The sequence below is a fragment of the Arachis ipaensis genome, chromosome B03, assembly GCF_000816755.2.
Source record: "Arachis ipaensis cultivar K30076 chromosome B03, Araip1.1, whole genome shotgun sequence".
Taxonomy (NCBI): domain Eukaryota; kingdom Viridiplantae; phylum Streptophyta; class Magnoliopsida; order Fabales; family Fabaceae; genus Arachis; species Arachis ipaensis.
Genome location: NC_029787.2, coordinates 134,023,474 through 134,037,223, shown reverse-complemented (window position 1 = coordinate 134,037,223; position 13,750 = coordinate 134,023,474). Strand labels below are relative to the sequence as shown.

Below are 13,750 nucleotides of genomic sequence, written 5' to 3'. Positions count from 1 at the left end.
AAAATCAATATAATTTATTATAATTTGGATAATATTAATTTGTTTTTTATTTTTTCAATATAATCCAATTTCTTCAAAAAATTGTGATTTTTATTATATCAGTGTAAAGTTATTTGTCAATCAAATTTATTCAAATTATCGTTATTTAGATTGAAAAATAACAATACAAAAAAAATTTGTCTTTTGCGACGTTTGAAAAGTGTGCTAAAAAGCTGAAAAAACGTGACAATAGAAACTAGCCACATTTTTTGAGCTACTGCCACGATTTTCAAAGGATCATATGTTCAATCGTGGCCAATTCTCTATGGCCACGGTTTTTGAGATCAATTGCCGCGCTTACTTTTTAGCCATTATTTTTTGGTGGAAAATGTGACTATTGTTAGAGATTTATTGCCACGCTTTTAAAGCATGACAAATTATAATAAATTAACGTTTATAATAAATTATCCTATTTGTATCCTTAACGTTTACAAAAGTGATTCAATGTTATCCTACTATCAATTATACTAACAAATCAGATTATATTTTTCAATTATTCTCACTTGGATGTATTCATTCTCAATTAGGTCTCACTTGGATGTGTTCGATTTTAATATTATACCCACTATTTGTGTTTAGATTCAATTATATCCCTAAAAAAGTGAATTATGTAAATGTTGTAGGAATTAGTTTCAACATTTGATGAGCTATTTTTCGGAGTAGATCATCGATTCTATTCCAGACATTTATATTTTAACTTCAAGAAGAGATTTTTAAAACTCAAACTAAAGCGCTCATGATGTGTAATTGATAGCAGGATAACATTGAATCACTTTTACAAACGTTAGGGATACAAATAGGATTTACCCCAAATGTTGGGGACAAAAACGATACTTTACTCTTATATAAATTACAGAACCTCATAATAATATACTTTCGGACGTATCCATATTCCTTAGGTTATGTATATATGGCTATTTTTGTTGTTTAGATCTACATCCCTCTTAGAAACAAGACAAATATGTTGAATTAAGCTTAGCATAAGCACGGTTAAATTTTGCTTTTGGGTTTGATTCAGGGTAAGCAAATAGAAGAGAGTGCTTGAGAATTATGAAGAGGGAGAGGCATATGCTGAACATTGTGTCAGGTTAAATTGTGGATTTAACTTTATTTTCTTCTCTTACTCTTATATTTCCATGGTTAAAAGCTGAAATTGAAATGGCATAGTAGTTAATTCCAAGAATGAGATAAGTTTAGGACCAGGTAAATTTCGTAGCTATGAGTAAATTTTTTTTTTTGCAAATTCTCTCAATTTACATTAACTAATGGTGGTGTATAGTAATTTTACACTAAAAAAATATTAGAAGCATCTTTCATTATTGTAGGGATGAAGTATTCAAGGCTTGGGATCTGAATTATGTGAAGGATGAAGCTATTTATCAGTATCACTTGGTTAAATCCTGAAAAATTAAGATGCCGGTGGAGGTACAAGAATAAATATCCAGTGATAGGTTTTCTCTGCAAACAGGAGCATTCCCATTTTAAGAACAATCACGAATAGAAGAGACACTGCAATAAGTAACAACTGTGTAAAATGCACCTGTCTCGTTGAATTAGTGAACAAGGTATCGGATTAGGATTATGAACATAATAAAAAAGACACTAGGTAGAAACTATTGTCTAAGCTTGTGGAATCTGGAATCTGTATTTGTATTAACCTTCATAAAGTTGACAAAGTAATCAACCAACATTTCTTGAGCTCCTTGTCAATTGCTGTTTAAGCTTTCAAATATGTACAAGTGTCTGGTTTCTGTGTCCTTTTTTGGCAACTACTTGGGGGATGATCTCCTCAAAAATTCTGAAACCAACTTTGAGAAAGATGAAGTATTGTTCTGCAGCAACTGATCTGGTTCATCATACTCTGCAATTGTCCCTGTAAACATCATCAATGTTATGAGATATATGCTTTCCTAGGTTTGATTATCATTGATATTATGATCTAATATATTGAGTTGCATAATGAATGTTCATGTACCTTCATCAAGGACCAAAACCAAGTCATTATCAATAACTGTAGGGATTCTATGTGCTACAGTAATCACTGTGCATTCACTAGTTTCTTCTCTAATAGTCTTTTGAATTAAATTGTCAGTTGCAGTGTCAATAGATGCTGTTGCCTCATCTAGAACCAAAATCCTTCTCTTTTTCAATAGCAGCCTAGCAAGACAAACGAGTTGCCTTTGTCCAACGCTCCAATTTTCTCCATTCTCAGCCACTAACATTGAACAAATTCAACCAATGTCAAATAGGTAGAACTAAACATAATAAGCACAAAAATACTTTTAAGGCTTGTCATAGTTATACTCCTGAATGGTGTAATGTATTCTTTTTGTTTTCTTAAAAAAAAAAAAAAAAAAGAGTATTTTACCTGGTGCATCAAGAAGTCTTGGATCCTGCCTTACAATTTCAGCAAGATGGCACTTCTTGAGAACCTGAAGAGCAAAGTTTTCTTTATCAGTTCCATATAAATATCGAATATTTTCTAGCAAAAGAGTTCTATAATGCTAACCTCCCAGAGTTCTTTATCCGCATGTTGTTCTAGAGGATCCAAGTTAGTCCTAACAGTACCTAGAAACAAGGTTGGGTCTTGAGGAATTATACCAAGCTTAGATCTTAAATCCTGCAGACCAATCTTGGAAATATGTACTCCATCTATTAGTATCTTTCCTTCCAAAGGCTCCACCACTCGAAAAAGGGCTTGCACCAGAGTTGATTTTCCACTCCCTGTCCTCCCTACTACTCCGATCTTCTTTCGCCCCGGGAATGTGCAAGTGACACCTTTGAGAACCATAGGACCAGCCGGATCATACCGAATATGAATATTCTGAAGCTCAATTTTCCCTTCCATAGGCCACTCTGGTTCAGGCCTACAATCTTGGATTATCAGTGGTGCTTCACTTGGTATGCTAGAGAATTGCAATATTCTCTCAACAGATATCATCTTGTTCTCAACATTGCAAAGGTTCCATATGACCCAAGCCTGAAGTACATTCAAGTTCAAACCATAAGTAGCTACCAGACCTGCCAAGCCTGCAAACCAGAGGAAGCAATCAATTGTTTAGGGCATAAATGCAGTGAAATCAACTTCATTGATTGTTACTTCTTTTGTGATTTGTCAAGTATTGTATATCATCCAAAATATCAAATCTAGAAAGATCAAATACAGATTAGGGACTAATCTAGAAAATTAATTTTCTTTTCTTAAGTTAGTTATGAACTAGTAACTCTCAAAGAAGACTGGTTCTCACATTCATGTATGATGTTTGTAATTGCTAACGTTAAAGATTAAATGGGAAAGGAGGAACTTACTGGGATCAATGGCAGACCTTGGCAGAGTAACCAAGATGATGAGAACAAAGTAGAAGACTAGATTGAAGAGAAAATTGATCCGGACTGACAACCATTCCATGGTGGCATAATTATGAAAGGCTACTCTAGAGTATTCATCAACAAGATCCTTGATTTTGGTCATGAATATTTGTTCTTGATTGAAACAACGAATCGTGGCGGCCCCAGCAATAGATTCTGAGAAATGATGCAAGATTGGGGCTTTTCTGATCCCTACCATCCTGGCTAATTCCCTGGCAGTAGTAATGTAATAAGCCTGCAAAGAACATTACTTGCTTTATTACTATTATTATTATTATTATTATTATTATTATTTACATATAAGATTGAGAACCCATTATGAAATGAACTTACCTGATACCATATGGAGATAGCAAACACCACAAGAAACACAAGGATGACTTGCCACGCGACCTGCGACATTAGCATGATAATACTCAACAACTGAATTAGTGCAAACACTAGCCCTGCTAATCTGTATGGTATGTCTGTGTCAATTGTACTTTGATCTGTTGATGACTGTAACATCAAAATTCAGAAGGAAAAATGGTTAAAACATGAATAGAAATTATAACAATAATTACATATAAAGAATAGTAGATGAACTGACCCTACTGAGGATTCTGCTTGAAGGTGTGGTATCAAAAAATGAAACAGGTGCTCTGAAAACAGATGTAATCATTCCATGAAAAAGACGCTGAGCTGTCTCAACAGCCACCACTGCCATCAAAACAGTCCTTCCAAGTATAAAGATAGAGCTTCCACCAGAAAGAAGAACAAATGTTCCCATAAGCATCCTTTTGGTTACCCTCCCAGTTTGTTCTGCAGCCCAAGAAATCCAATAATTGCTTCCCATTTGCATCACTTGAAACAGAATCTGGCAGAGAAGAATGACCGGAACAAGTGATCCTCTATATGCAGATGTGACAAAGGTTGAGTAAACACTCCATTTCACTCGACCGGTCTCCGCTTCTTCTTCTTTGTTTCTCTTCCAATTGCTTATGCTTTCTTGAAGATTCTCTTCAGCAACTTCAATTTGATTCTTTTGAAGGGGCCTGCAGCTAATTGAGTTCTCTTCATGCCATGGATTTATTTGGTTTATTGTTTCTTCATGAGCAGCCATTTGTCGAACAAATTCACAGTTGGGACATGCTATGAGTTCTTTATACCTTCCTGACTCCACTATTTTTCCATCTTTCATTACCTAAAGGAGTAATGGAATTAAATAATGGTGACAAGGCAAACACTTATTAGTAGTTTCACTACTGAAAGACAAGTTTTGTATAAGCTTACCAGAATTAAATCTGCAGCTTCCAAAAATTCTAGTTGATGAGTAGCATAAACAACTGTCTTCTCAGACAAAAGTTGCATAAGGCATTTCTGTACAGCATGTCCAGTTCTTAGTGAAGAACTTTGAAAGAAATGAAGCTGAAATAACAGATAATTAAAAAAGAAAAACAAGAAGCTCAATAATAATTAACACTAACTTTAAATAAATGAGTTCCGGTATGAGCATCAACTGCACTGAAAGGATCATCAAGGAAGTAAATATCTGAATCATTGTAAACAGCTCTTGCGAGTTGAATCCGTTGTTTCTGGCCTCCACTTAAGTTTATGCCCCTCTCCTCCACAAGATTCAAATCTCCATCACCCCACATGTTGATATCTTGATGCAAAGCACAGCCATCCAAAACACTTTCATAGAAGTCCTTGTTCATTTCCTTTCCAAACAGGATATTTTCTCTTATTGTTCCTGATTGAATCCAGGGACTCTGTGGCACATAACTTCTTGTTCCATAGACTTTGATCAATGTCCCGGAAACCAATGGAATCTCACCAAGCATACAACAAAGTAAGCTTGATTTTCCAGACCCCACTGAACCACAAACTGCTACCTTCTGACCTTTCTTTATCTTCAAGTTTTCTGTGATTTGAATTGTTGGTTTCTTGTTGGTTCCATCACTTGTTTCCCATGCATATTCACTTGGCTTGATTTCAATAACAATTGATGAATCTTTCGAAGTGTGCTTGTTCATAAACTGGTTCTGGTCCTCTTCATTGATCAACTCTTGGATTCGATCAAGAGAGACTTTTGTTTGAGCTATCATAGAAATCAGCTCTGGAAGATTGTAGATTGGTTCCTGCAGAATCCGAAAAGTTGCCAAGGCTGAGAGGACAGTAGCCGCAGTCAGTTCTGTGTTCACCAGTATGCATATGCCGAAAGTAACAACAGAAACCAAAGTTGGAGAAGTCCAGAAAAGAGTGGCTACTGCTGAGCAAGTGTAGAGGTACTTCTGCAGCCAACTCTTCTCAGTGTCTCTCAATTGGAGAAGTTTCTGTAAGAATGTTGATTCCCATGAATGCAATTTCAGTATCCTCATGTTCTTCATTATCTCTGAAGTCATCTTGATTCTTGTATCCTTAGCTTCCATGATCTTGGAGTGTAATTTTTCTTGCATATTGGCCAAAGGTGTGTTACACACCATAACCAAAATGGTGACAGCAAGTGCAGAAATTGAAGGCAAGAATCCCAAGTTTATGTACAATATCACTAAGGCCAAAATAACCTGAACGGGAAGCAACCAAACTCCATGAATGTACCAGCAGAAATCCCCAATTCTTTCAACATCCATATTCACCAAGTTTATGATTTTTCCATGGGTTGGCCCTGCACACTTGATCATTAAGGACTTGCTGTAAATTAGAGTCATAAGAGCCGCGCGCACTCGAATTCCAATTCTCTGAGCACCAAAGTACCATTGTCTTTGGCTCAGTGACTCCAATGTCTTTGAGAGGAAGAATATGAATGCAAGAATGAGGCCACATTGGATGCTTGAATTGGAATTATCATCCACCAAGAAATTGACAAAGTATGTAATCAACAATGGACCCATATAAGATGCAATTGTATTAACCCCTTCAAATATAAAACAAAAACAAATCAGTAATCACCATAAATAATATATGTAAAAAAGTACATAGCATCCAAAGAGTAATAAAATATACCGGCAAAAACTGCATTTAAAGCCAAGGACTTCCACACAGAACTGGTTATAGCTTTAGTCAAGGAAGCCCCTTCAAGTTTCTGTTTGCGAAGCGATTCTTCCAATAAGGAAGAAGCATTTTCTGCAGTTTCAGAATGAGGAACATCAGGAATGTGAGCAAGCTCAAGCTTCTGAACTCGACCCTTTCTAAAAATGGGATTCAGCCATCGAAATGTGAGTTGGCTCCAAATGCCTGCATTTGTGAAGTTCTCTCCATCTTCATCATCATCTTCTTCTTCTCCAGGGTGAACCAAGAGCTGTTCCATGTCAGTGTTGTGTTGTTCTTCTCTTGCACATAAATTCAAACACAAAAGCAACAACAACATAGGCAAGGAAACCACACCAACTATGTTATCATCCTCAGACAAGAAATTCCAGAAGTCCAAGTATTCAAAGTTGTTCTTCATTAGTCCAATAGAAACTGAGATTGCTTCTATGATACTGGCCCAGACCCACCAGAGAACCAGAACAAAAGGGAATCTTTTGTTGTCTCTTGTTGTCTTCTTCATTGAATAGAATGAAACCAAGCTTGCCATAACCCATGTTAGAGCAAATGTAACAGAACTATATCTCACTATTTTATTAGTCCTATATTCATGAACTGCAAAAGCTATAGTTAAAAGGGTAAGAATAAAATTGAATAGGAGAGTGATAATGGAGAAGAACTTTGGTCCTTGTTGGAGAAACACAGCACGTCGAAGCTTGCTTTGTCTCAAAGTGTGAAGAAGCAGCCATATCAGAATTGCATAGAAGAATGCCACATTGGCTGTTACAAGCAGAGTATCCACAATGGCCATGGTTGAAGTTGAAGGAAACACTGGAAAGTTCAGAGAAGACAGCAGAAGAGTAAACATCAAAGAAAAGTTTCATCAATCAATCAATTCCACTTGGAAATGGCATTATTTTTGGTTTGGAAAAGATAAATAAGAATAAAGTTGAGGACTGTATATGGATATTGCAATCAAACCTGAAATTAAGTTGAAGTGTTGACAAACTTTTTTGGAAATATGAAGAATTTACAAGTGGGTGCTAAAGAGCGGCGAATGCTTTTGAATGGAGCATAGAGCATAGGCATTGGAACTAGAGAATGAAAAGTCAGAGGCATATAAATGAGAAATTACTTGCTGTTATTGGAGCATCACGTGTTTGGTATTTGCTGTTATCATAATTTTTTCTTAAATATATTATTAAGGACAATAAAATTTGAACCCAATTGTATATTGCACACTAATTAATTTGAATATGGAAACTAAGAACGTGATAGACTCGCGTATGGGGAGGAGGGATGCTTCACCTCGTTGTGGGATTAGAGGAAGCAGAACTCGGACCTGCGAGTTGTGAATTACCCAGAACAAAAAAAATGGAGGGTCTGAATTCCATGTTTCAGATTTCAAATTCCATCAGCTGCAAATCGGACCATCCGATTTGTGAAGCAAAATTTTATGACCAAAGAACTCACATGGTCCGATTTGTGTACTCTGAATTTTTTCAATTTTTAAACACAAATCGGAGGGTCCGATTTGTGTACTCCCACTATTTTAAAAAACACTAACAATTACCATGTTAAAGTATATCACTCATTTTACTTCCATATCAAACTTTTTTTAGCCGTATATTGCATAGTCTAATATAAAGAATCTCCGTCGTAGAAATCGCTATCAAGCAACCTCAAAAATCCGCTGAGATTCTTGTGTACTACTACCTAGGTACATGGTTGTTGATGGTACTTAAATATCATATCATATACTTCTGTATTTATCACTTTAAATAAAACTATTAACATTTATTTCGCAATCAGTTTCAGGAATTAATTTATTCGATTTGATATACATGTAAAGTTTTTTCATTGCAATAATTTTAATGTCAGTATTATGGTTGGCAGATTTGCCTTCTTGATTTTAATATATTTTGGTATGATCATTTTTTCATAATTATTCAATCATCACCTATTAACAAGTCATCATTATATATGATCATAATATATAGTGTTGTCACTAAATTTTCAGTACAAAATTAAAAAGAAACTTAATCTCATCAACTATTATTTCCTTTTCTAAATAATGGTTCTATACCTTTGTTGTACTTTTTTATTCTTCCATCTTTTTATAGACATGTGGTTAATTTTCTACGGATAAAACAAAAATGTAATCATGCATTTCTTGATCATTCTAAAAATAAGATATATATGAATGCGTATGTCTTTAGTTAGCGATGAAAAAAGTTTAGAATAAAAAGAGAAAATACTTCTTACTTCCTCATCAATCTTATGTCAAGTTCATGCATAAAGCATGATGGCTATGTGGAAGATTCTGGAAACGAGGAACCAAAACAAATTTTTCATTGAAAACCATTACATTCTGCTTAACCAATATATTTCTTACTAACAATTTGAGTAATCCAAGGTGACCAATAAAAAAACTTTAGACCAATAAAGAATACTCGATTTTATACATAAAAAATATTGGTTAAATAAAAGTTATAATATAAAAGTTGATTCTTACAATATATAATCAGTGGATTTAGTACATTAAAAATTTATAATTAGTATTATTCTATTAAAATTTTTAACTTATAATATTATTATCTAATTTTCTTAAGATAGTTCTAAAAAGTTGATTATATATTAAGCTAAGAACAGAACTGCTGATGATTCATGCATATAAATGCTTTTTAGATTTTACTTATCCACCATATCCCAGCATTAATTTAGTGCATTAGCACTGATCCAAACTAAAGCAACTTTCCATAAGGATATTTTGGTTTTTTTTTTATTATTATTTTTCCTATTTCAACATGCACATGCTTTATTTTGTGACTTATCTCTTCACTGTTTAATGAATTTAGGAAACACTTTCCATATATATGTGTTGTCTATATATAAGTTCCAATAATAATGAAACAGTACTTGTTGAGCAAGTGGAGCTGCATTACTAAACCCACCTTAGTTCCAATAATATGCATGTCACGTGTATGCCAATAGTAGGACCAATAAAGTTTAATTTACAAACAAAAAGGTTATATAATTAACGAAAAATGTTAGGGGCTAGCAATTTTTGTGATTTGTAGTCATCAAGTAGCCATTAAGATAGTTTTAATGGTGTGAGATTGGTGTAAGATTTCATCCAATGGCTCACTTTTCTTTGCCGGTTACATACTGACCAGAATTTAACAAAGTTGCTGGTCCTAGACTTTTCCATAATTAACTTGATGAAAAAACAAAAAAGATATATAATTTGATTCTGATACAGGATACCCATCTCAACTTTCCTCACATGATAAAGCTACTTGGTTTAATTTGTTTTTGGGTCCTATCTCCTTTGATCAATTCTAGATCTGACCCATGCATATTAGAGGCTCATATATATTCAATTTTTGGCTTTGTATGTAGATGGAATTGTTTAATTTACACGTTTGAGGGGAATGTCATTTCCGTCACATGTAATGCAATGCATGTAGCCATGTACCAAGCTTTATGATTTTGGTGGATCCAACTTTAATTTGGCAACAACGTTACCACTTTATTTTGTAACATCAATAAGTGTCCCCCATGTATATCCTCGGCCACCTTTTTGTGTGAGTTGTTATTGTAGACAACTAAACAAGTGTTTTTAAGAAATTTGAATTTGAACTAGTAGATAGTTTTTTTTATTTGTTTAATAATACACTATATTTTGTATCATTTGACATATACATAGTAAATATATAGACTTTTTTTTTTTCTAATCTTATCTTAATTTCTAAGATTATTCAAGTGCTACATATTTAGTAACTTGATTACAATCATCATCACATAATGAGCAATAATCATATTAAATTCATAGGTTGTATATTAAAATCAATCATCACTGTTTTTGACTGAGCAAATACCGCTTATTATGTTGCTCATTAAAAGTTTGAAGATTAAATTAAATCAATAGTCAAATTTTAAAAGCCATTTTAATTATTAACTCGATAAAATTTAAGAAAAAAAAGAGAGAATTGATTTATTATTGAATATAATAAAGTTAATGATAAGAAATAGAATTGAAACTTAAATTTTAAATCATAATAATATAAAAATAAAATATTGATTAAATTGACTAATATTGATAAAAAAAAATATTGAATTTCTATTATTTCTCACTTGGAAAATATATGCAAGCAAATGCAATTTCTCAAGAAAGATTACTGAAAGGTTGATGCTGCAAAAAACAAGGTCAGGCGAAAACAATTTAGATTAGAAATAAGTTGAGAGGGTTGTACTAAAATCAGCATAGTTATGTAATGTGGGGATTGGAAGAGAATGATACAAAGAAAGGAGATGGTCCCAGAAGTGTGTGGAATGCATGTTGGTGGTGTGTGAATGACACGTAATGCGTTTACGTTTGTCACCATCGTCAGTTGAGCATGTGTTCGTTGGATCATCACCTGTGTCTCGCTCACGGCTACTATTGTGGGCCCCACTTCAGTTTTAATTAAAGGCGGCAATCTCGATTAAGGCCTAAGGGACCTCTTCAGGGGAATCCAATATTCCAATTATATTCTTAAAAGGTTGATAATCATTTAAATAGATTTAATACCAACAAAAACCACTATATATCACTAAAAGAGCATAATTATATCTATTATTGTTTCTTTTTCTCGATCTTCTCAGATCTTCTCACCCTCGTTTTTTTTTTTTCTTTTCCTTTTCATTCTCCTTCTCTTCCTCTTTTTCTTTCTCACGCTCGTTTATGTACGAAACTTATTCTTCTTCATTTTCTTTTTCGCATTCCTCCTTCTCTTCCTTCTTCTTTTTTGCGTTCTTTTTTTTTTACGTATTTTCTCCTTATCGTCATTCTTTTGTTGTCATTGCTATATGTATTTTTTTTTTACCTTCTCTCCCCGGTGAAGAAGCAGTAGAAGGTGAGGAGGAAGAATTTTGAATTGTACATAACAAAAATGAACCGAAATTATATTCAGAAATTAATTGAAATTATATTTAAAATGAACCGAAAATTAAATTCAGAATGTAAACTCGTTTCAAAACAAGCACAGATTAAATGCACCTTATTTAATCCAAAATTAATCGAAATTACTTGATAATTGTGACACACAAAATTCGAAAACAAACACACAAACAAAATTGAATCATAAACAAAAACACATCCAAATCCATCAAGTGATTTTACAGTATTATGTGTTTCTTCTTCTTTATTTAATTAGATGAACAAGACAAAAAAAATAAGAACATGATGAGAAGTTTTGGGGAATTTTTTTTATTTCTTCTTTTTTGTTTAATTTTTCTTCTTTTTTTCTTGGTTTTATTTCTCTCAATATAGTGAAATAAGAAGAACCATAACAAAATAATTCACTCAGAGATGAACCAAAATTATATTAAAAAATGAACTGAAATTATATTTAGAATGAACTGAAAATACTAATTTCAGTTCATTCTAAATATAATTTTAGTTCATTTTTAATATATTTTCGGTTCATTTCTGTTCTGTACAATTCAAAACTCTTCCTCATCACCTTCTACTGTTTCTTCACCAGGGAGAGAAGAATGACGATAAGAAGAAAATACGTAAAGAAGAAGAAACGCGAAAAAGAAGGAGGAGAATGAGGAGGAGAAGGAGGAGAAATACGAAGAAGAAGGCGAAAAAGAAGAAAAAGAAGACACTCTATGCGTAAACGAGCGTAAAAAGTGCGTGCCTCTAAATTACTTGCATAAACTTAGATGCTAAAATTATTTAAACGTGGAGAATAATTCTATTCTTTAATCTTTGAGGCTTATGTTTATTCTTTAATTTTGGATAATATTTTATAAAATATGAATTTTATTATTTTAATTTAAAAGTAAATAATTTTTTATTTTATTAACTTTTTTATTTTAAAAAATTTTGATCACTTTCTCACTATTTTTTGCTATTGGCCTTTTTACCTATTTGTCACTGTTTCTAGAATTAATTAAATAAATTGCCACTTTTTTCTTTTGGAAATTAATTTAAGAATGGAAGTAATGATGGAAATATGCAAGTATATTGTGATTTAGGATGTATTTTACAGATATGAATCTGTTGAAGCCTGTAACCTGCAAAATGCAGGTTACATTTTGCATCACCAAAAAGCTGAGACTCCTGTAAAACATAGGCTACATTTTGCGTGAATCCAATATTTTTTATAATTTCAACCTCATCTAACACTGTTTTTTGTTTTTTGATAGAAGTAACTGTAAAAAAAAAATCACAATTATGACATATATGGAGGTTTTTTTACTAAAAACGTAACATGCATTTTGCATCCTTCAAAACAAATCCTAACACCCAAAAAATATAAGTTGCGTTTTGTTGTTTAAAAAAAAATAAAACGTGAAAACAATAAAACGGAGGCTACGTTTTATTATTTTGATGAATAAAAAAATAAAAAATGATTAAAAATGGTAAAACGCAGATTACGATTTATACTGACACCATAGCACTAAAATTTTTGTTCATCCGTCCATTTCATTGCATTACACCATTATTGTTTTCATATAGAGAAAAATGAACCTTTTTCTTCACTCGTCTTGATTCAATTATTTCTCAAAATAAATATTTCTAAACAAAGAATATAGAAGCAAGAGCACGAACAAGTACGACAGATATATAAACATTAAGGGCAATAAAGCATGAACCCATAATGTGGGCACCATGACTGGGATAGAGATATTTGACTGTGTGATAATATGTTTATGTAAAAGTACATAGCATATAGAGTTACATTACATAATAACAAATACACATAATGAATAGTGATGAGGAGGAATTTTAAGCATATAGTTGGTAGTTGGTAGCCTTGTAAATCTTAAAAAGTTAAATTTAATGGTATTATATATTTTTTTTAAATGTTTGAAAATATTTTAGAAGATTTTAAAATACTTAAAATATTTTAAAAAGTCATAGAGTATTCTAAAAAAATATAGATGTATATAAAAATATAAAAAATAATATGAAATCATCTAAAAATATTTAAAAAGATGTGATAGAATAGATATTTATAGTAAAAATTTTAGATAATCAATTTAGACCATTGATTGAATTTAATTTTAATCATTTATTGAGAAAATAAATGACTATAAATAAGAGGTAGGGTTAGAATTTGTATGTATGAGTAAATTGACTTGGTCTTAAGATTGAATAAGTTTAAGTATTGCAATAGCATTAGAGTGTGTCTAAAATTATAACAATTGGATCATCATAAAATTTTTTCGACCACCGGACAAATTTTTAAAAAAAATATATATATTACATCTAAATTTAAAATTTTAAAATATTAAATTAATAAATTTTTTATCTTATAAATTTTTTAATATAAAACTA

The 13,750-nt window shown here is 32.3% G+C and overlaps 1 protein-coding gene across 1 annotated transcript; it reads right to left on the bottom strand.

The window, feature by feature from the left end:
* LOC107632015 (putative ABC transporter C family member 15) lies at window positions 1,378-7,545 on the bottom strand. The gene is made up of 11 exons (XM_016335637.2): window positions 7,399-7,545; window positions 6,394-7,248; window positions 4,875-6,304; window positions 4,681-4,767; window positions 3,998-4,591; window positions 3,742-3,906; window positions 3,349-3,643; window positions 2,549-3,069; window positions 2,408-2,471; window positions 2,015-2,254; window positions 1,378-1,912 (listed from the first exon to the last, which is right to left on the bottom strand). The coding sequence occupies exons 2-11, from the start codon at window positions 7,226-7,228 to the stop codon at window positions 1,809-1,811; spliced, it is 4,335 nt and encodes a 1,444-aa protein (XP_016191123.1). The 5' UTR covers window positions 7,229-7,248; window positions 7,399-7,545; the 3' UTR covers window positions 1,378-1,808.

Coding starts and splice junctions, on each gene's coding strand:
- LOC107632015 (XM_016335637.2), bottom strand. CDS start 7,228: ATGGCCATTGTGGATACTCTGCTTGTAACAGCCAATGTGGCATTCTTC. Junction 4,768..4,874: donor CCGGAACTCATTTATTTAAA/GTTAGTGTTAAT, acceptor CATGCTGTACAG/AAATGCCTTATGCAACTTTT. Junction 3,644..3,741: donor CTATCTCCATATGGTATCAG/GTAAGTTCATTT, acceptor TGTTCTTTGCAG/GCTTATTACATTACTACTGC.